General features: G+C 40.2%; 2 protein-coding genes across 5 annotated transcripts in view; one reads left to right on the forward strand and one right to left on the reverse strand.

The window, feature by feature from the left end:
* On the forward strand, positions 1-12,555 carry senp1 (SUMO specific peptidase 1). The gene is made up of 18 exons (XM_022203222.2): positions 1-640; positions 841-899; positions 993-1,180; positions 1,274-1,349; positions 2,950-3,142; positions 3,277-3,421; positions 3,514-3,629; positions 4,040-4,323; positions 4,408-4,471; positions 5,538-5,576; positions 5,670-5,754; positions 5,833-5,973; positions 6,978-7,109; positions 7,303-7,506; positions 7,601-7,680; positions 7,812-7,896; positions 10,876-10,971; positions 11,053-12,555. The coding sequence occupies exons 1-18, from the start codon at positions 510-512 to the stop codon at positions 11,113-11,115; spliced, it is 2,181 nt and encodes a 726-aa protein (XP_022058914.2). The 5' UTR covers positions 1-509; the 3' UTR covers positions 11,116-12,555.
* rbms2b (RNA binding motif, single stranded interacting protein 2b) overlaps positions 12,509-22,650 on the reverse strand; it is a 26,207-nt gene continuing 16,065 nt past the window's right edge. For 2 of the 4 annotated variants that reach the window (XM_051949644.1, XM_022203221.2), the window contains exons 5-14: positions 21,344-21,501; positions 21,039-21,118; positions 20,776-20,885; positions 20,641-20,687; positions 20,463-20,556; positions 20,302-20,352; positions 20,013-20,123; positions 16,100-16,180; positions 15,943-16,024; positions 12,509-15,779 (exon numbers count right to left, since the gene is read on the reverse strand). In XM_051949644.1, the coding sequence (XP_051805604.1) occupies positions 15,947-16,024; positions 16,100-16,180; positions 20,013-20,123; positions 20,302-20,352; positions 20,463-20,556; positions 20,641-20,687; positions 20,776-20,885; positions 21,039-21,118; positions 21,344-21,501 (810 nt within the window). In that variant the 3' untranslated portion in view covers positions 12,509-15,779; positions 15,943-15,946. Of the gene's footprint in view, positions 15,780-15,942; positions 16,181-20,012; positions 20,124-20,301; positions 20,353-20,462; positions 20,557-20,640; positions 20,688-20,775; positions 20,886-21,038; positions 21,119-21,343; positions 21,502-22,650 lie in introns of all 4 variants that reach the window. The other 2 variants (XM_051949643.1, XM_051949642.1) reach the window with 1 other exon arrangement.

The raw sequence follows: 22,650 nt of genomic DNA on the forward strand, positions 1-22,650 counted from the left end.
TCCAATCAGAATGCGCGATACAAGAACGTCTGGTTCAGCCATGTTGTGGTTTTGAATGAGGAAGAAGCGGGAGATATTATTCTTCAACTAGTTTATTCTCAATTTATAGCAACGTTGAGAATTTACAAATGAGTTAGGGTGTAACTCAAAATGATAGCCGTTTTTCCGAACGCATTTGTTGCGACTTATCGCATTCCTGTTGGAATTTAAACACACTTTCATAAATTAGCCGTGTAGCTAACAACGTTAGCTAGGACGGTATTTAGCGTAATGTGCTAACCAAACAGCTAGCTAATTCTAAGCTAACTAGCTAACGGTTAGTGGTAATCTTGGAAAATTAAATTGATGTTTGCGAGGAGTTTTCGCCTTTGAAGCAGCCTCCGCTAACCTACATCACTCGAATGAAGCACGTTAGCTTAATTTGGTTTGACTATATTGACAGGCAGACTGAAAGCAGCTTTAGCGATTTATCTTTAAACCAGCGGCGTTTTTACTAAAACTTTTGAATCATGTTGAATAAAATCTACGAATGGATAGAAACGAGCTTTGCCAATCTTCGCAATGGTGTACCAGCTGCGGAGCACTCGCATGCACACGGGACTGCGGATGGTCAACTGAGGAGGAAAAGATCATTTGAATGGTACGAGCTGTGATGGTATTATTCCCTCTTGTAACCACATGCTACTGTGTTTAAAGATACATGGAATTAAACCGTCTTTCGTCATTTAATGAGCCAACGTAGCACCCGTTCCTGTGGGATTGACGTTAACTGAATCCTTGGTCATGTAGTGTTTATTTTCACTTTGACGAAATTGATGTCGTGTCTTTTTTTCCCTTAAGTTTGGAAGATGGCCATGAAATCGACCAAGATGGCTTAATGATAAAGAAATCACGAATGGGTAATTACAAAAGGACTCTCTTTATATTGTGTGAGTATGTGTGTGAATATAGTTACATTATTTAAACCCCTGTCTGTTGGATGTTTTCTGTAGGGGATCTTATTGACACTGTCAAGAGTGCAGCTGAAGGGGTTAAGAGTCACAGTTCCAGTGTGGCTACATGGATGAGGAACAATGTCAGCCCTACTTTGAGAAATATACTGCCTACCTCCCCTGGTCCACCACCTGGAGAGCCTCAGCCACAGCCCTCAACTTCAGCAGCAGTCTGGACCGGGAGGCCGGTAAGAAATTGTTTGTTTGAGGCTTCATTTGTAAACACTGTCCAAACACCTTTGACTTTAGTTTAAATTTGCTCTATGTGTCTTCGGTTTAAGGTTGTTGACCGGAATTCTTTGGGTGAGACGTTTGCTGCCCCCTCAACAACTTTGAAGTGGAAAACATCCAAAACAGGTAAGATTATTGCTTTAAAGCATTGCCAAAGCTTTTGCATTAACTCTCAGGTCCACGGGTTATTTTTCAGAAACCTTTGCAGAACTCGGCTTGATAGGAGCCTTGAAATACAGAAGTTGCTTAAGCCATATATTGAAATTGTGTTGCTGGTCCTCTTTTCAAATAATTTAATTAACAAAAACATGCATAAACAATAATGTTTCTTATCATTTATGAAACTATTACAGTCAGTTGTAGATGCTGGAAGTAAGAGATTAATTAATAATTCCATGTGGACTAATCAATTTCATATTTATGGTCCCTTATCTTGCACCCAGCCTACTATAACTGAACAAAGTGACACTTACGAACCACAAATTAGTCAGCATAGTAATCGCTGATTACAGTCATGTATCCATGTTTTGTTATGTTTTATGATTATAATGTAATTCTACACCACTCCACTGCATTGAAATTGAGTGCAGATGAAGATTCTGGACAGACTTCAGGCTTTATAGATTTTGAATTTTTTTTCAGTCCTTCCTTTATAGATTTGTTTTCACAACACTTGAATGGCAATGTTTTCCTGTTGAATGCATGCTTGTGAGATGTTATTGCTTCCCAAGTTGGTAATTTGGCTCTGAAAACTATTTGTGTTTACGGTAGTAGTGTTTTATCAGTTGAAGTAACTTTGTTAAATTGCATTATCAGGTGGAACAAGGGATGTCAAAGTACCAGAAACTTGAAAATTTTTGTGCTTTTTTGTTATTCTGTGATTTTAATGCCAGTTTTGATACCATAGCAAAAACAAACAAACAATGCAAGTATGTTTTTCAGCATCAAGTCTTTCATTTATGAAATCTTGGGGAGTTTTAAAATAAAAAAAATAAGACAACATTGTTATTTTAAACCACTTTAAAAAAACACATTTCTACTACAATACCTAGTTGCCTGATATATGAAAACAAATGCAAATAATTCCTAGGTGTAGTACATATATTAAAAACTACAGAACATAATGCTACCACATTTCAAGTTGTGAACATTGTGATGATAATTTAAACTAACAATTTGAACTTGAATTTCTCTTGGGATTAATAAAGTATCTATCTATCTATCTATCTATTGGAGCTCCCACTTTTAACTCTGTACAGATCTGTATGTCTGTCTTTTAGATGCTTAGAGAAGTCTGTGGTGTTTCCTCCTTTAAATGCTCTGTAACATTGTTTGCATTCTGGCGTTTGGTCATTTATAACTGGCCCCCAATTAGCGACTCAGACTAATCGGTCATCGTCACTGCCCTCAGGTACGGCTTTATTTGCACAGCTGCCACAATCCTCTGTTACAAGATTCAGTGATGCTGTGAGTTAAGCTTGTAAACCAGCTGTGTTGTCATCACATTACCATGACAGACTGCTATTTGACGAATAGCATTGCTTGAGTGCTTTTCTCATTTTAATGAAAGGAATGAATGAACTACACAGGATGTTGAATATTTCCATGTTGCTGCATGTCTGCCTGAAGGATGTGTTTGAGGGCTAAAGTTGCTTCGATCTGTGTAGGGGTTGATCTCTTGTAGAGAAGGTAATTCATGTACGGTTTTCTTTTTCTGCAATTCTAGAGTGGTTGCGTAATGAGAAGTCTGTTGTCGGATCAAAAGTCTGTAGGCGACAAGTGTGCATGAGTCCTACACATCGTGAGGTGCCAAAAACAAATGGACACTCGGTCAACTTGCCGCCCTCCGTCACCCCCAAACTTCACCCGTCTCCACGGCTAGGCAGGCCTCTAAACCTCCGACCATATGGAACTCCCAGGTATTCCTTCTGTCTTGTTTTTGCCTCCAGAAAACGGTCTGTGTCATTAGATGATTTTCTTTTTGCAGGTTTATCATAATGAGGTGTAAACTATTGTCAGCTGATGCTTTTTAATGACCAATCTGTGTCTGTAGTTTGTTCGGAGGAGTGGCCACAACAACCAGCTCCAGCACCAGCATGTATGAAAAGACCTTTCCCATTAAAGTGGTGCAGAGCCCAACCCACAGCACCTCATCAGCCCGCTTACCCAGGACCAGGCCCCGGTGCACAGCACAAGAGGTCAGACAACAGGAAATCGAGGCGTCATGCGATACCCTGATGATTTCCTTTCATCACTTGTTTCATTCATACAATGGTTCTGTGTTTCTCAGTCGGTCCGTGAGGAGGAGAAGGAAGTCTACAGGCAGCTTCTGACCATGGTCTCTGGTGGTCAGTCTTTCCTTCACAATGGCAGCTCACACACTATTGTGAGGTCACACAGAGATTTGTAAGTATAAACTAATCCAAGATAGTTTAACATGTTCAAGTTTTAATGAAATATGTAGTAGGGAACGAGAGGGCAATGCATAAGAACTGTCATAATTAAAGCATAGGTTAGTAGGGGGCCCCAGAAGCATAGAAGCTAGTTATTGTGTTAATTTATCATTCCGCATAGCCTGCAATGACATATTTAACAAGTTTTTACATGCATGAAGTCAACAGAATTTCAAGAAGTGCTGATATTTTCTGCCCATACAATATCAATAATACATAAACCACGGTCCAGCTGGTCACACAGCACAATTCAATTTACAGAACATCTAATTTGTGCCCCTCTTTACTACTATCAACCACTTTTGGGAACTTTTAGCATATGATGTCTGTGATCTCTGTGCTCTCCTGTGACTGTTTAACTAGCACCAGCTTCCTGACCACCAGCCGCAGACTGCTGCAGTTCTCTTCCCCAGCTGGGTCAGCAGCAGAAGGAGCTTCAGAGGGTCCAAGCAGCCCCTCCAGCCCCAGAGGGGTATCCAGCCAGTGCTCCAGCAACCTTCCCAGCCCACTGGGGACCTCCAGCAAGCCAGGGATCCAGACATGGTCTTTGGACACGGACCTCAGCTCAAGCAGAGCAGCCACTCTCACATCAGTTCCTTCTCCATCAGCTCTGCAGGATAACTCCTCTCAGGACACACAGTCATCAGGTCATATATCTGCATGTACACTTAATGGAATAGTACATTAGTAAATGTCTTCTGTGGTTGTAACCTCTTTGTCTTTTCTTGCAGCTCATGATGGTGACTCTGTAATTATTGTAAATGAACAAAAGGGCAAAAAGCAAGACAACTCCAGGTTAGTGTTTGATATCTGTCAGGTTTGCGTCTTTGTTCTTCACAGTGTTTTATAATAAGTGCTTTTTAATTCAGTTTATTATCATTCAAAACATAATTTGGTTAATGTTACAAGCAGAGACAGAAATCTAAACATTTCACGTTGTTACATGATTTAGTGATTTAAAAGTGTAGTTACAGTAGGACAATATATCTAAAAAATATTGTCACGATATAATGCTTCGTTTCAGTCCATTATACCATTTTTAATGGCTATCACTTTCATTAATGAAGACCAAGAGGGAACTAGGCTTTCTTTAAATTTAGCCACCTTGCTTTGAATTCAATCACTGTCTATCCACGATATTCAACCACTGTTTATCAGAGTACACAGGGACTCATTTTAAATGCTAAAACAACAATGAGAAGTAGACATAAAGTAATACATTCAAAGATAAGGAAAAGGGAATGTAGAGTCACAGCAGAGGTACTTTGACGCTCGCTGTAACTACACAATCACAGCAGTAGCTGCTTAGGTGAGCTAAAAATATAAAAGTAAAATGAGATGAGAATGTCACTGAGAAAAACTTGACAAGGTTTTTTGTTTTGTTTTGTTTTTGCTGATTAAACTACACTAAAACAAACAAAAAAATCAAATGGCTAAAGTTTGACTGAAACTAAAACAACTTTTCATCAAAAGACTAAAACTAATTTGGGATTAATTTAACACTGTTAATAATGGGAGTGATTGACCAGGACTGCAGTAGCCTGTGTGAGAGCCAGGGAGGGAGCGAGAGCTTTTGGAGCAGTTTTAAGCATTTAATTGCAATTATCAGACACCCTGTTGAACACATTTCTTATTACTGTTGATTAGGATTCTGTCACATATTGCTAAGTTTTGGTTTTTCCCCTCATCCTCGCTACTCTAGTATCCTAGCTCTCAGGACCTGTTGTTCTTTGGTGAAAGTAGCATTTTGGAAGCTTCTGTCGTGACAGGTTTACCGGACGGCAGCACAATGAGGGGACCCAGTTGATCATTGCATTCTGTTTTATCTGCATACTGAACAGCATGTTCTCTGTCTTTACAGTGTGCCATGTTTCCAAGCTGAGTTATGGATCAAAGAATTGTAAGTTCACTTTAAAGCATTTAGTTGATCTACTTTTCTCTTATATTATGTTTGAATAGAGAAAAGAAAAAATGTTTGTTTTTGTCACTGCAGGACTAGTTTGTATGACTCCCGGGCAAGAAAAAGACGAAGACAGATAGAGGAGCAGGAGGCGCTGGCTGCCCAGCTGCTGCGACAGGTGAGGGTGATTTTTAATCATGTTTATTATTTCTCTTATTATTTTTAGTTAATGTGTCGCACAATTTCTGGTTCTCAGCGCCTGTCTGAAGAGGGGCAACGTAGCCGAGATGTGGAGGTCAATGTTCGAGTTCCTTTGGAGAAAGAGGTTCCTTTGAGTCTTGTGATCGAAGAACCGAAACCTTCAGAAGAGAAGCCAGAATTCCCTGAACTCACAGAGGTATGATCATTGGACCTTCAGATTCTTGCAGCGTTTCCTGTGTGTTTATTTAGACAACCCACTGCAGTGTACTCACATAGAAGATTGTTTGCATTCCTTTTAAAAAGTAAAAATTCAATTGAAAGTAAAGGATCACTAAATGTTTGCCTAACGTGGTTTGATGGGCATTTGTTGATTTCATTGTGCCTCAGAGTCCCTTCATTAAGTTTTTAGATCAGACAGATAAAACATCCAAATTCAGAATGATGCAGAGTTACAAGTGCTGGCTAGATGTCTGTGTAGGTTCTCATTCATCCAGGTCATGGTTATCCACGACCAATACCAAAACTCATCTGACTACTCAACGATGGTCGTTGTGAATATCGGTGGGGGTCGTTGAAATGCGTCACTGAGCCCTTGTGTGCTAATTGTGGTCATTAGCATGAGTCTGCTGAGTAGTTCTTTTGGGGAGTTTTGAAAGGACCTGATTGTAAATTGGCGAAAGATGATGTTGCACATCATGGTGTCCTGAACACACCTCACAGAGGTTTAAAAGCTGAGGCAACATCAAACACCACCAGAACTGAAGAAGCCTCTTGGATTAGAGGTGAAACGTCTTCAAGGAACTTTCTTAAAGTCCAGTGGATTGTTTAAACTGCTTTGGATAAATGCTGGCTAGGGCTGCAGCTATTGATTAATTGACTTATCGTCTGTTTGTCTCATGCACGTTACAGCATCAAAAGTGAAAGTGAGCGTGCTGTGCAACAGCATTAACCGTCCTGGTGGAACACGGACAGACATCTGAGTTGTGTTGTGCAGATATACAGCGCAGGTGTCCGTCCGTGTTTCGCCTGGACGGTTATTTCTAGCTGCAGCCCTAGTGCTGGATATATCTTTTGTTTCTGCATGTTGTCTGACTGAGTTTTTGTTGTTTTTTTTTTTTAGTCAAATCCATGTTGAGTTTAAGGATGAAGTTATCATTTCATGTTTTTTCACATGTATGCTGTCATGCTCTTTCTGTTCAGGAAATGGAGACGGAGGTAAACAGGGTGCTGAGAGGCGGCAGTCCTCATGAAGTATTAAGTGAAGGATTTGGTCTCAGTCTCACACGTAAAGATCTGCAAACCCTCAGCAACCTCAACTGGCTCAATGATGAGGTCAGTACATGTTACACACAGATCTGTGAGAACAAATTGTCAGCAGGCATTAATATCGTACCACATGGACGTTCTTTTGATCATCCAAACATATTAAAAAAAGTGATTTTATTTTTATGTAACAACTATCAGACAGCTCTTCTGTTTTGCTGCTTTTCCAGTTAACTCAGAGTCTTTAAATCTCATTTCCCAGGTGATCAACTTTTACATGAACCTGCTGGTGGAGCGCAGCCAGGACCCCGACCTGCCATCAGTCAATACGTTCAACACCTTTTTCTATCCCAAGCTGCACAGCAGCGGCTACTCTGCTGTCCGCCGCTGGACCAAAAAGATGGACATATTTTCTAAAGACATCCTGTTGGTTCCTGTCCACTTGGGGGTGCACTGGTGCCTCTCTGTAAGTCCTAATGAGCAGAATAGTGAACCTTGAAGTGGCTGACTTGGAGTCATGTTGCATTTTTTTTAAAACATTGTTGTGCTCTTTTAATCAGGTGGTGGATTTCCGCAAAAAAGCCATCATGTACTTTGATTCTATGGGAGGAAACAATGATGAAGCATGCAAAACATTGTTGTAAGTTTGTCAGCTATATTTGTTTGTTCAATGGGAGAGATATATATTTGTTAGGCTAAATGTAACTCCTGCATGCTGATCTTTATTAGTCATCAAAGTATATAGAAAAAAACATGTTTTTGTTTCCTCAGTGAATACCTGCAACAGGAAAGTAAGGACAAGAAGGGCAAAGAACTGGATACCTCAGGCTGGACGCTGCACAGCAAAAAGCGCAATGTAAGTTGTCTGATTTCTGTGTTTCATTCTGAGTGGTCAAACTAAATGCATTCAGCATGAATTTCCATTAAAAGCCGACATTCGAGGTGGGAGGTAACGGCGCCTCCTTCCCTGCTCAGCTTGACCGTATTGTGTCAGGTTGTTGTGCATCATGGTTACCACTAGATGAATTGTAATCATGATACAGTGTGTTCAGTTACACCAGCAGGTAGTTCAGGGTTTCCACAGAGCATTAAAATCAGTAACAGTCATTGAATGGATTTTGCGAAAATGAAGGCCTTAAATGGCATTAAAAATCATTACGTTTGATTCTCAGCGGCATTAAAAACTCTGCCATTTTCAAGAACAACATTAGTCTATAATAATAATACATAGTTATAGGCTGTGATTTGTCAGATATGTGCATCTGCGTAAACATGCTGAACCGTTGCGATAATTGTACCGGCTGGTAGGATACAATCACCAAAAACTGCATGTTTGGAAAATGGCTAGCAGGCTGGACCAGGTGGAGGAGAGCTGAGAAAAGGGAAATGCAAATTCCAGCAAAAATGGCTAGAAAACGTATAATTCAGAGAATGACTGCAGCCTGTGGGTGGTCAGGGGTGGTTTCTGTATTCAGAAATAGTGAAATGTAAGGACCGTTTTCATATAAAAATCATCTGTTACAAAAAACAAACCCGTGTAATTTGTTGAGTTCACGGTCATGGCGTTAAAATTTTTACTGTAGAGCATTAAAATGGCATTAAAAATCATTTCCTTTGACTGGCTGATTTCTGCAGAAACCCCGTAGTTGTAATTCCATAACAAAGTTTTGTCTCAAGTCCTCATTAAGTTCCTGATAACTAACATTAATTTTCAAAGTAGTGATGGACAAAAACTCAGGCCCAAAAGTAGAGCTTTCAAAGTCTTGTTCTCGGTGTAGTATTGGGTAGGGTGACCATATTCTGTTTCTCTGAAAAGAGGACACACTTCCAGCTCGCGCGTGAAAAATTTTCAATCCCCCCCCCCATTTTTAGGGGTTTTCCATGGGTCAGGGGGCTTTCTGTGCTTCAAACTCAGTTAAACAGATATTCTGAATTCCCCAGAAAAGAACACTATACCTGGATATACAGAAAAATAGCCCAAAACACTCACAAACAGTTGCTTTATAAATAATATATTTATTAATTTAAAGCAATTCTCCTAAACAATATAATCAGTCACATACAAATATGGCATGCTCTAGTCTTTAATAGTTATTGACTCAAGTTGTGTAGGAACACATGTATTCAGATGTTTAACAAAATAAGAAATAATCATCTCTCTTAAGTCTGACACTTACACCTTATTTAGGAAAAGTGAGGTAGAGTACCAGTCTTCAAAATAACCTTCCAATTATCAATTATGTAAAAATAGAAATAATGCCTCAAAATATTAAACAAAAAGAAAAAAAGAGAGGTAGCCTATTCTTCAATGTTCAGTTAGCCCATTCTTCAAAATAATGTGTCTAATGGCAAATGAAAAAAATATAGAAATAATGCCTCAAGTGAACAGTCCTTTTTTTCCTTCTTTTTCCTTTTCTTATTAGCTACAGAGAAGTCCCAGCTTTTCAGACTGTACATTCTGCCTCCCATTTGACACGACCCGGACGAAAACAGGGGTACTTTTTTCGCATTTCATCAGTGAAATGACATTTGCGTTTCGGTATTTTCTTTCGGTTCGAGTGTTCTCTCGCAGTGTGCCTACCTGCCTGTCAGCCTGGCCTGCGAGGAGTGAGTGAGTGTGGAGCGCCTCTGTACTGCTTTGTGAATGATTAATACGTCATTCCGGGGTTCGGCTCAAATTCCGCCTCTCAGAGCGTGTTTTCAAAAGAACCATTCAACGTGAATGGTAACCGGCTCATTAATATTTATGTCCGTCGGATTACCAGCCAATCACGAAGCGCGTTCATCAGCCGGCTCATTAATATTTATGTACGGCTCATTAATATTTATGATAAGGGAAAGTGCCGTATCCGTAGGCCACGGGCTACGGGTACAGGTCCGTATCTGTAGACACTACCATGATGATAAATACACTGGTCTGTGACGCGCTCAAGCTAGGCAAGATCAAAAACCCGGACATTTGAAGGACTTTATAAACCCCGGCCAGACAGCCTCTCAAAAGAGGACATGTCCGGGCAAAAGAGGACGTATGGTCACCCTAGTATTGGGGCTCTGTTGTTTAGTGTTACTTGTGCTGCTGCAACACTTTTTTCTTTTTTTACACTTTCACATGAGCCAAAAAAAACTAGGTCAGACCAGTGATGTGCCTGAAATCTCAACAACATACTGCGGTGTAAAATCTGTTGACAAGACGATGCTTTTGGAATGTGAAGAACAAAATGTCTCCTGATCCTTCATGCTTGTACTGAAGCCTCACACTGCTGCTACAGAAGATGCTGCTAGGTGGACGGAGGAGCTCTGGACAGGAGTGTAACAGACTTTGTGTCAGTTGTGTTCATATAACAACAGGAAGCTGAAGTCATGATTGTGGTTAACATTCATTGAATTTGGCAGCTCCACTACTGCGTTCTCCCTTGTAATTGAATGTATCGCGTTTTTTTTTTTCTTCACCATTTCAGTCTGCATCTTCCTGCCTGCACCTACACTTTGATTTTGAGTCGGACTTCTCTATTTCCTCAGTTTTGTTTTTTTAAATAATCAACTACACACAGCTTTACATTTGGAAGGCACAATAACGGAATAGTTTGCATCAGGCGGGGAAAGACTGATAGAGAAGTAAAAGTACTGCTGGTGCTGGTTAGAGTCGCAGTAAAACAGTTTAAAGATCATCACACAATCACCCCTGCTTGTAAAGTTAACTAACACACTCTCATATTTGAACATTTAGGTTGCAGTCTGAACCGCTGGTGAATCGTTAATGATGTGCTGATTAATCAAGGGTTTACGTTGAGCCTTTAAACTTTTGTTCACATGTGCATTCCTCCTTTGCTCTCAGGAAATCCCACAGCAGATGAATGGTAGCGACTGTGGAATGTTCACATGCAAATATGCAGATTACATTACCAAAGACAAGCCAATCACATTTACACAGGTAATCCCAAAACATTCCCATCCACATAGCGGTCCTGAAGATGGCTTTAGAAACGCCTAACCTCTCTCCTCTTATTGACAGAAACACATGCCCTACTTCAGAAGGAGGATGGTTTGGGAGATTGTGAACCATAAGCTGTTGTGATGTCGGGGCGGCAGCTGTGAACTTGTACATTTGGCTCACAAGTCGTGACGACGGTCGAGCTACATTCACCAAGAGGATCCGCTGACGGTCGTCCGTGTTCTGGGAAAGACTTGCACACCAGCTCCGATCAGACGGATCAGAAACCACCAGGAGCACCAATCACTGCCTCCCTGTCTTCTCCGGTTCTTTCTTTGTTGGTGCCCTCATGGAGCATCAGAACAGCAGCTGGAACACTGCGCCTTTTGTATTTCCCCAGCCGGAACAGTTTTTTTTGAAATAACACTTGTACCGGCTTACAAATCATACTCTGAGATGCAATGTTTGTTGTACGTTTTTGTCGTTTACGCGAGCATCTTATGCTGCATTGTCGTACAGTTTGATGTCAGCAGAAGTGTTTGATACATTGGTAACGTGGCTTTACCACTGAAATACGATTACCCACAAGTGTGACATTTTGAGACTAAAACCTGTCTGTGGATGGGCATTTCTACTTTATTGTCTTAAGGTTGTTTTTTTTGTTTGTTCATGCAAAAAGGTCTGCAACCAGCCAGTAAACCTGATTAATCTGTACTAAGCTATTTTGTCTACAATATGACAGAACTGGGAGAAAAGTCCATCCCTATTCCCCCAACGGACTAGGGTCCAACTTATTGAGTTTATTTTAGTGTGAGGTTTCTGGAACCAGAAAATATTCCGTTATGAATTTGAACCCCCCAAAAATGATGATCAGAATAGTGGCTGGTTATTTTTCTGTTGAACCCCCGATGCAGTCCTCTGCAGCCTGATTGCACAACATGAACATTACACTCAAAACTGATTTATTTACATTTCATAAATATTATTAAAATGCACAAAGAATACAAGCGTGGCATTGCCTCAGAGTATGATTTCTGATGAAAATGGAATGTTTTACCTTGCCGCTGGCTTAAAGCGTAACAACAGTTGCACCCTAAAACAGCAGGGTAATGAAGAGTTGCCATTTCCTTATCTGTTAGTCTTGATAAGATTGTTAAAAAAAAGAAATGGTTAAAGTCTATTTTATGTATTTCAGAGTCTCTTTTTGTTCGACAGCAACTTTTGGGCATATTCAGTATATTTTGAACTTTGTACATAAGTAAAACATATACAGCCTACAGTGTAATATACTTTTCTTTTTTTAAACAAAACGTATTTCTTATCTATTTTATCTAGATCCAAGTCTGAGTTAGAAAGAAACTGTCATGTATTGTGACAGTTGTTTGTGTTTTACCTCAAAATCAGTTTGATATAAAATGGCCACGTTGGATAATTTGATAAACCCATAAAGAACCTGTGCGTCTCCGTGCGTCATCTCCTGTACGAGATAGAACATGCGAATGGTTTTCTTGTGTAATAAAAAGCACTTAAACCACAGTGGAAAAAAAAAAACATTTATTAAAAAATGGCAAGTTCAAAATCAGACCAAGTTTTATAGCTGTGGGGATTTTTTTTTTCTCTATGAAGGAAACAGAAGACCTGCATCATGGCACAAACGTTTGATGCACAAAAACGGAAGACTTCATGGACGTGGTTTGACATGAGATTGAATGACCTTCAGCTGAAACATTTCCAAACACTTCCAATCCATAATTAGCAGCAAAATGTATTTAAACTGAATAAACCACTGCTCAGTTTTTCACCAGTATTTTTGGATTAAAACAATGGAACAGTAGTGATTTAACCCTCCTGTTGTCCTTGTTTCCTTGTCTGAAAAAAATCACAAAATTCAGCAAAAAAAAAATCCCCAATTTTCTGAAAATATGGAAACCTTCAGGAAGAAAATTCCAATAATTCCTTAAAAGTTTCCTGTACAAGTTTAAAAAAAAAAAAAAAAGTCCCCCAAATGTGGCAAGAAAATTCTTGTAAATATTTTCAGAAAATGAGTAAAAATCTTCAAAAAATCCTAAAAATATCTAAAATGATTACATATACATCAGTAAAACTCCTCATATTTTGTTTAAGAACACTCACCAAAAAAATCAACCAAAATCCAGCAAAATTCGCTGGAATTTGGTCGATTTTTTTGTGAATGTTCTTCAGAAACATTTTAAACATTTCTTTTTTTCCACCAAAAAATGTTCGAAGATTTTCCACATTTTCAAACTTTAAAGCGAGTCAATTCTGACCCGCAGGACAACACGAGGGTTAAAGTTCAGACATTGCTTTGCTTCCATGTTCAGAGTAGCTTCATAAAAACATCTGCAGTACATGAAATCATTTCCAGTCAGAGGCCAAGCCCAACAAAAAAAACACTTCACAATCCCTTCCAGTGAAATCTAAGGCATTTCTGTGAAGTTTCATTTTCTACTAGAAATGAAAGTTTCATGGAAGAAAAGCAGGCCAGCAAACAGGACGAGGTGGGACACGAAGCCAAACCATGAAAAGTGAAACTGGATGGAAGAGAGAATCCCACCTAAAACAACCGGATGATGTCGATGGGAAATAAAAGTTGAGCAGCAAAGCCTGCCTTTATACACACAAACCAGACCTGCCATCATCATTTTTAGATTTTTTTTTAGAGTTCAAACATTTCCCAAGATAATATTAACAACCACATTTTGGTATGAAATAGTTCCCTTTTAACGTAGCAATTTCACCATCAAGTAATGAACCAAAGATGCATGTGTCAGAAAACAAACAAACAAAAAAAACAATCGATTTAAAATGAAAGATAAAAGCCACAAGAGCCAGAATGTATATCTGTGAGGTGATCCTTTGCCGTAACGTGAGGTGTCTTGTCTATCTGTAGTATTGCATTTGTAAGGATAATAAATTAATTGCATAGATCTTCAGACCTTGGGCGTGTTTTCCGAACATTGGACGGAAGAGTTAAAGGATGTGGACACAGTACCAGCTGTGAACAGCCATGAGACCTACTGTAGTTGGTTATTGCCTGTGAACCTTGTACACAAACTGAATCTACGTCGCTCTGGCAGGATGAGGTAAGTCGAGGTTTTTTCTTGAAAACATAAATTTCTCTCACGCTGATCCCAACTGTTTCGGGTACAGCTCTGTAACAATGCAACTGAACCGAGCATACATATTTCACCCACGAACAGGAGTTTACAAAGTGCCAACATTTGTGACACAGACGGAACTGAAATGTCTTTTAAAAAATATTAAAGCCTCTTTGACATCAACACTGAAACCAGAACAAGAAAAAAAAGTATGCAAACAAACAACACAAATAATCACTATTTCAAAAAAAAAAAAAAAACTTCTATTTCTCACTATTTGAAGCACACGACACACTATCAAAAATAAAATCAAAGCTTCTTTGAAAAATAGGATCAATCTTAAAAGTATTAAAATGGAATTTAAAAAAAAGAAACCTTTAAATAACAAATTTTAAAAAAAGAACATGAAGGTGAAAATCAGAAATGCAGAAGAAGATGCAAACACACAGCAATGGCCAGTATTAAAGCTTCTCTATGCCGGCCAGAACAATCCACCGAAATAGTGTTTCACCAGTTGATTTCCATGTCTACGAACTTCATACTTAAATAACTAATTTTTTTGCTTGGGGGACTTGGTGGAGAGTCAGCTTCCCCTTTTATAAAAGGGATACGAGAAACACCGGACAACACAGCGACGCATACATCGCTATGTCCAGAGCATTTGGTATCATGTGAAATAACTGAAGCTTCTCTTCATGGATAAAAAACAAAACCAAGAGAAAGCCTGAATAAATTTAAATCTCTTATTTACAGGCAGCTGTGTGTGAGATGTGATCCCTGTTAAGCAACTTTGGATTTCTTCATCTCAAAGTGAACCGACTTTCTGACAGTAAGATCTGGAATGCTTTAAATCCGTTTATGTTTTAAAGAGATCTGCCACTGATGACCGTCATCTGAAAATGTTCCTTGTCGAGTAATCTCCTGATTGTCTGAAGCTTTGTCGAGATTGCTGGAACTATAAATTATCTGAGAGTCAAGTGCCAATAAAAAGAAATGAGAGCACTGCAGGTAAGATTTCACACCTGATAAACTTGCCGCCCCCTCAAGAGAAGCTAATCCAAGTCAGCACCGTATCACTTTACAATATGAGTCATCAGCTTTTTGGAGGACTTCAGCTTTTTTTCTGTATTCAGATATTTGCACCAATCAATCAAAGTAGGACATGTGAAGGTAGATACACACCGAAGCAAGGAATTATGTACAAAAAGGCAGGTTCAAAGCCCGAAAGAATCAGACAAAAACAAAAAAAACAAAGAAGTAAAATCAGCATATCTTACAAAAAAAAAAAGGTCAAAACAAAACAGGACTTGAAATAAAACATGGTGTTGAAATGTTCTTTTCCTGGTTTCATTCTAGCTCCCCGGAGTAGTATTAGAAAAGAATATGAAAACCTTTTAAATGTGTAGTGTGTGAGACTTTTTTCTTGACTGTTATCAAAATAGACGCTCCTTGTTCTGCTCCTCCATTTCCCACTGCCTGCTCCCCTCCAGCTTCGCTTGTTTGGAGTAAAAGAGTTCTTTTTAAAATATGAGTTTATAGAAAATATCTTTTTTTGTTTCTTTTTGAGTGTGTCCTTTCTGCTGAACAGCTCCCGTTCCTCCCGAGCGCCTGGTGCCTTACGTGCAGAGTCGCTGTGCCGAGTTTCAGCACTTGGGCCCTTTGAGAGTCACTCCGGCTCCAGAGGAAGATCTGACAGGAGGTGACAAGAGCAGCCAATTAGACACAAGAGATACAGCACAGCCTCTTTTTGCAGTCACATCACAGCAAGAAGAAAAAAGAGTTTGGACTAAGATGTATCCACACAAAAAAAAGAGAGGAAAATAAAGAGACATGAGCAACGATCAGAACCCACCGCTTCACTTGTTATGCTGGTAGGAGTAGGTTGTGTGTTCTGTGGGTGTCTCTATGGCAACAGGTTGTTGGACGGCACTTTCCTGAGAGAAAGAAGCACGAAGAGTTATAGTCTGGCACAGCATTTTAGTGTTAAGCACCAAAACAGAGGTCATTACCTCAACCGAGATGTTGGTGGCAGGCACTTGGGTGTACTGGGGCATGTAGGTCCCCTGCATAGATGTGTTTGCAGGCATGTACTGCAGGAGAATGGAAATGATAAGTTAGCAAGACACGGCAGCTACAGAGGCGATAACACTGTCAACTAAACTGGCTTTGTGAAACAAAATTACAAAGGCAAGCTGCCACCCAAAATGCGGATGCCATGCAACCTTACGCTTTTGATTTACACATTCTGTCCAAATCAAAGTGCATTTCATCACCTAATAATTTGTTTAAAATTTGTTTCCTCTGTTTGCTCAAAAAAGTGAATCATTTTTGGTTTTCTGCTTTCAGGAATAGACATGTCGTTTATCGCAACAAAAAAGGCGTTCTGTGTATTAAAATACACCCAAACTCAGTCAAATGTGAATGCGCAACGTGAATTTCATGAACGAGCGCCAACAGGAAAGCAGATTTGGATGTGGAATAAGAATTTTCAAGAGGAAGGAATGAACTCCACTACTGACTTGATGTGTGCCGCGTCACATTGAACATTTGAACTTTGGAACACTATAAAATTACTATTCCACAGAATTTTTCATTTCAAATTTGTTGAGTAAAATATTTTATATTCATAATAAATCCTATTAAGCATCATTTCTTCAGACCATGTAGTCACTCCGATATGGACGTCTCAAATAACGTCCATTTTTGGAACACCCTGTATATTATCTCCACCCTGAGGACTTTGCATATCAGGATCTCCACCAGCACAAAATTGAGACCATTTCTTCTCTCGTTTCTATGGTATAGTTTCGTGAAAATCTATCCCAGACTGGCCAGCTTGGTAGACATGACATTCAGAGTATACACTAACCTTTAATGTTACTAACCTGTCTGTCTGTCATCTATATTAATCATGTTTGCTAATTTCAAAGCCCCCCCCCCCCTTGGGCTTTTCAATCCTGCTCGCGAAATAATTCTGTCAATATTAGAATTGATGCAATTACAGTAAAGACCACATTCATTTGGCCTTCCCCTGCAGTACCCGTAGCCTAGCCATGCTAGACCCAGGTCTGAAGACGCAAGGGTCTAGGAACTCTCGACAGGGAGGGAGGCGGGCTAAAAGGTTGTCTTTCAAATCACTCTGCAGCAATTGGGTAGGTATACAACCAATCACCGAAACAAATAGGCTGACGTAGTTCCAAGAGCGCAGGAAATCAGAAGATGCGGTAGTTCGGTGAAGCCTTATTTATACAGTCAATGGGTGAAGCTCAAGTATATTACAGACATGTTAACAGAAAGATTATTCAGAGTCGGTGCTAATGGAGCTCAACCACTGTTGTCGTTTTTGTTGTCGACCCTGGCAGAGAATCAAATTTGTTGCTGTGGGTTGTCTAGCGCGGCTAGGCTAGTTGTTTCTGGTTGTTTCTGTCAGAATCGTCGCGCCTCTGTCGTCACTTAGTTACGCCCGCCTTCTGACTCTACACTTCATGGTGATTCGTGGGCCAGTTTTAGGAGCATCCAACCTCGAGGCTTACCGAGGGTAACTAGACCCACCCTGGCAGAGAATTAAATTCGTTGCCGTGGGTTGTCTAGCGTGGCTAGGCTACAGTACCCGACATTTCTGTTGACACCACTAGATGGCGCGCTCCAGACACAAATGATCTTTGTTGGTTTATTTTCTCTTCTTCAACTTTGCAGCATCATTGAGCCCTGACGTAACAATGAGTGGATCAAAGAAAAGAAAAGTCGACAGTGAGTGTTTCAGAAGGAGTGGACTACTAAATATTTTTTCGCCGAAGTCCGTTCAAAGGCTGTATGTCTTATTTGCAATGAAACCGTTGCGGTTTTTAAAGAATACAATGTCAGCCGGCACTTTTCCACGAAGCATGCTAACTATGCTAGCAACCAGTCAGCGCCAGAACGGACAACTACAGCTCAGAGGGTGGCAGCCAGTTTACAGACTCAGCAAAATACGTTTTTTCTGCAAACTACGATTCAAGAGTCAAGCACATGTGATGAAATATAAGGAATCACTAGACGACCTACACAGAGAATTCTGCCGTCGGTTCTCTGATTTTGAAAAAATTGACAAGACACTTCAGCTGGTATCATGTCCCTTGTCACAAGCATAGACTGTATATAAAGATGGACGTAGCATCTGGCTCCAAAAATGAAGCCCACCCGGAAGTGTCAAAAACTTGCAATATCACGCCGTCCGCTAGGGTTGGCTCCAAAAAGCTTTTGCTCCATAGACCCCAATTCATCACCGGAAAAAATAAAATTTGATAGACTGATTTTCTACATCCATCCATTCTCTATACACCGCTTTATCCTCACTAGGGTCGCGGGGGGTGCTGGAGCCTATCCTAGCTGACTCAGGCGAAGGCAGGGGACACCCTGGGCAGGTCGCCAGTCTGTCACAGGGCTGATTTTCTACAGCTCAGGATTTTTTTTCCCGTTAGTTTTCATGGTCAAAATGAGAGATCAGGTGGCCGATCTTAAAATAAATCAATACTGAATTTTAAATAAATCGTTAAAGTTGGCGGAGCCAGGGGGCGTGGAAATACTTGATAGACAGTCTTGTCTGGAATGATTGACAGATCCTTTAGGGCTTTCAGCAATCTGGCTTCAGTCTGGCCCACCCATAGACTGGTCCTGCCCCTAGTTGCTCTCTGGTCCAGCCTGTTTGATGACGCTTTTTACGTCACTGGCTCCAAAAAATCCAAAATGGCGACCAGGAAGTAGCAAAATCCGGGCTTCATTTTCTCGGCGTTGAAACCAACGGGTGACGTCATGGTTAGTTCACGCCTGGTCACAAGACCCAGAAGCAGCACCTCAGGAGTTGCAGTTGGAACTGATCGATCTTCAAAGTGACTCGGTCTTAAAGGAGAAGTTCAGCTCCCTTAAACTGAATGACTTTTATGCTTCACTAAGTGAAGCCAAGTTTCCAAACATTGGGAAGATGGCACAGAGGATGCTGGTGTTGTTGGGATCTACCTACATGTGTGAGCAGACGTTTAGCGTGATGAACATCAACAAAGTACACCACAGATCCCAGTTAACTGAATTACCACAACCAAACTGAAACCAGACTCTAAAGCACTGGCTAAAAGGGTGACCAACAACACTGTTCCCACTGAAACTGAATGTGAGTATTCTTTACTTTGTCAGTATTGTCGTTAACATGTAATTCATATTAGTTTGCACAATCTCCAACCATCTGATGCTGGTCGGGCGGTCTGTCGATTTTCAAAAGTCAATGTGGCCCCTGAGCCACCCCTGGGTTATACAGATTTTAGATTTATATATAATGTATATATATGCGTGTTTGTGTCATTTATATATTGGTTTTGCTCATTTTTTCTATATTTGAGTTTTACAGATTTTATATTTATATATATGTCACAAATATATTATTTCCTATTTATATATTGTTTTTGCTAATTTTTTTTCTGTTTGGGTTTCACAGGGCTAGACATTGTTAATGTGCTAAATGACTATTCTAGCTGGAAACGGCTGATTTTTAATGGAATATCTCCATAGGGGCACAGAGGAACATTTCCAGCAACCATCACTCCGTTGTTCTAATGCTACATTGTGTTAGCTAATGGTGTTGAAAGGCTAATTAATGATTAGACAGCCTTGTGCAGTTATGTTAGTACATGAGTTTTCCTGGAAAACATGAAATTGCCTGGTTGACCCCAAACTTTTGAATGGTAGTGTATGTTTGAATGCCATGCCTTGTTGAAGAATGTTTTAATGCTATCTCAAGGCCCTTCACATAACATGGTGAAGACCATCTATCATCTATCTATCTATCTATCTATGACAGTCCTTTGCATGAAATCAGCTATGCTTCGTTTTCTTCGCGCAATTTTAGCAGGCAAATGTCAGTGATGACTAAATGATCTACATTCTACTCACTGTGCCGCTGCTGCCCATAGAAAGGTGGCTGAGCTGCTGCGTCAGGGGCCCCATCATGGAGGTCGGCTGGATGGACATGGTGTGGTCCATTCCGGGTGTCAGCACTGCTCCCTGTGCAAAACATTCAATGGTTCTTAGCATCAGGACAAAGGCACTGTTGGTAGGAAACAGACTCAGGGAGAACATTGACGGGCGCTCTGACAGAGTGTGAAGGCAGCAGAATATTAAGAGGTTTCGACTGAGGAGGGGAATAAAGACCAGCAGCAGCTTTAAGATTCAAGATACTCACTGTGGGCGGCATTATGTATGACTGGTGATGGATCCAGGATGGGTTATGTACCTGTGGGGAGACATGTCAAGTAGTGAAAACATGCACAGATCAAAATACAGAAGCAAACAGAGTGAATTTAGCTTTTTCCAAATGAAAGTTTTATGAAAATGCGTCCATACCTGATAGGTGGACACAGGTGAATGCATATATGGGGAGAGGGAGGCTGGCCCGATCATCCGATTGGGGGCAATGCTGTAGGGAGAGGAGTAGAACCTGCAGAAAGAGAGACACAAAAATATTAAAAAACGCAGTTAAACCTCACTCCCCCTGGCTGTATAAGAGAGTAGTGGTACTGACCCGTTCTGTAAGGCTGTGGTGGGGTCATAAGTGAGGGTCATTCCTCCCTAGAGGAAAAAGACAAAAACAGTCATTATGAGGATGAAAACAGTCTAAACAGAGCTGGAAAAGAGTTTAAAAACATCATAAACTCACAGTGTCCCCATCTCTTGTCCAGGGCCGACCGTTCTGCAGATATTTTCCTTGGCTCTGACGCTTCTTCTGGCCTCCATCAGCAAATTTACACAGCAAGGGTTCTGATGGCACTGCACCAGGGTCAATAGAAGGAAATGTCAGAAAAGATCATATTCAGTCACTCTTCAGATTACACCATTTCTTTGGACTACAAATTTGTTAGAAGGAAGTTGCTTTGTCTATAAAAAAAATACATCAACTCAAAGACAAAACTGAAAACTCACCTGGAACTCCAGGTGGAGTCTTGATGTATTTTCCATTGAAATGTTGAATGATGGCCTCACATTTCTCTGTCGACTCCATCCTGAAGGAAAAAGTCATGTTCAATGCTCATTAGACAAACGAGCACTGCTTTCAAGTATCATTTCTGGAGATTTTCTACCACTTATGGCCACCAGAGGGCTCACTCAGCCTGATAAATACTGAATACAGAGTCGATGTGGAACTTCAGTGCTGATGTTTGAAATTGAATCTGAAGTTTTCAGTGTTTAACTTGACACATGAGCCTGCATCGTCACAACTCAATTACCTGGCAAAGCCCACTCCTCGGCTGGTCCCATTGGCGTCACGGAGGATGCGTGTGGAAATGGCCTGGCTGAAGGGCTTCAGCATGTTCTCCAGCTCCTGCTCGTCCATGGACAGCGGCAGGTTGGAGATGTACAAGTTGGTGGGGTCCTGCTCCTGTTGCTGACCAGAGAGAAGCCAGGGGAGAGTTCATGAGTGAGGATATATAACCGAATGAGCACCGTGACAGGATCTCAGGAGGCCTCCAGAAATCAACAGCCATCAAAATCAGCTGGCAACAGTGTGAGGAAATTTACATTTAACAGGAAGCATGTGAGATGTCTGGAGGAGGACATTAAACACAAAGAGAGAAAGGGTGATTTAATTTTGGCCTTGTGTGAGAAACCGAGCTGCATAGATGAGACGGTAGAGAAAATATTCTTGCTGGAACTGTCACTTTAACCCTCGTGTTGTCCTATGGGTCAAAACTGACCCGGTTTAAAGTTTGAAAATGTGGGGAAAAAAAATATTTTCACAGTGAAACTTCTGATGTTCACATTTTCAACATTTTTGGGAAATCTTTGAACATTTTTTTTGTGGAAAAAAAGGAATGCTAAAAATGTTTCTTAAGAACATTAACAAAAAAATCAACCAAAATCCAGCGGATTTTGCTGGATTTTGGTTGATTTTTTTTGGTGAATGTTCTTAAAGAAAATATTAAAAGTTTTACTGATACATATGTAATCACTGTAGAAATTTTTAGAATTTTTTTTGAAGATTTTTACTATTTTTTTGGAAAATACTTACTAGAATTTTGTTGCTAAATTTGGTGGAAATATTAAAGGGAAACCTTTAAGGAATTATTGGAATTTTCTTCCTGAAGGTTTTGCAAATTTTTCATACATTTGGGGATTTTTTTTGCTGAATTTTTGGATTTTTTTCAGACAAGGAAACAACATTTTTTGATGCCCATAAATGAGGACAACAGGAGGGTTAGGTCCGTTTTAGTTGTCAAAACACAAATCTCATCTGTACAACACTCAGCACCCTCCATCTCTGTCACTTCTACTTTTATTCATCGCCTTTTTTTCTTCCTTAAACTCATCTCCTGTCACTCAAGCGTTATTACCAAAAGAGTAAAAAATAGGCCATTGTGCGACCAGCCTTTTGGGAGGATTCGGGTAATGTGATATCAAAGCATAATTACATTTCATATGGCTCTCCATCCCTGGATGATCTAAAACGATTATGCGCTCTCTCTTGATGGAGAGAGAGAGAGAGCACAGCATTGACATTTTGGACAAAGACCTTCGGAAACTATCTAAAGAACAT

The sequence above is a fragment of the Acanthochromis polyacanthus genome, chromosome 6 (assembly GCF_021347895.1).
Source record: "Acanthochromis polyacanthus isolate Apoly-LR-REF ecotype Palm Island chromosome 6, KAUST_Apoly_ChrSc, whole genome shotgun sequence".
Classification (NCBI taxonomy): Eukaryota; Metazoa; Chordata; class Actinopteri; family Pomacentridae; genus Acanthochromis; species Acanthochromis polyacanthus.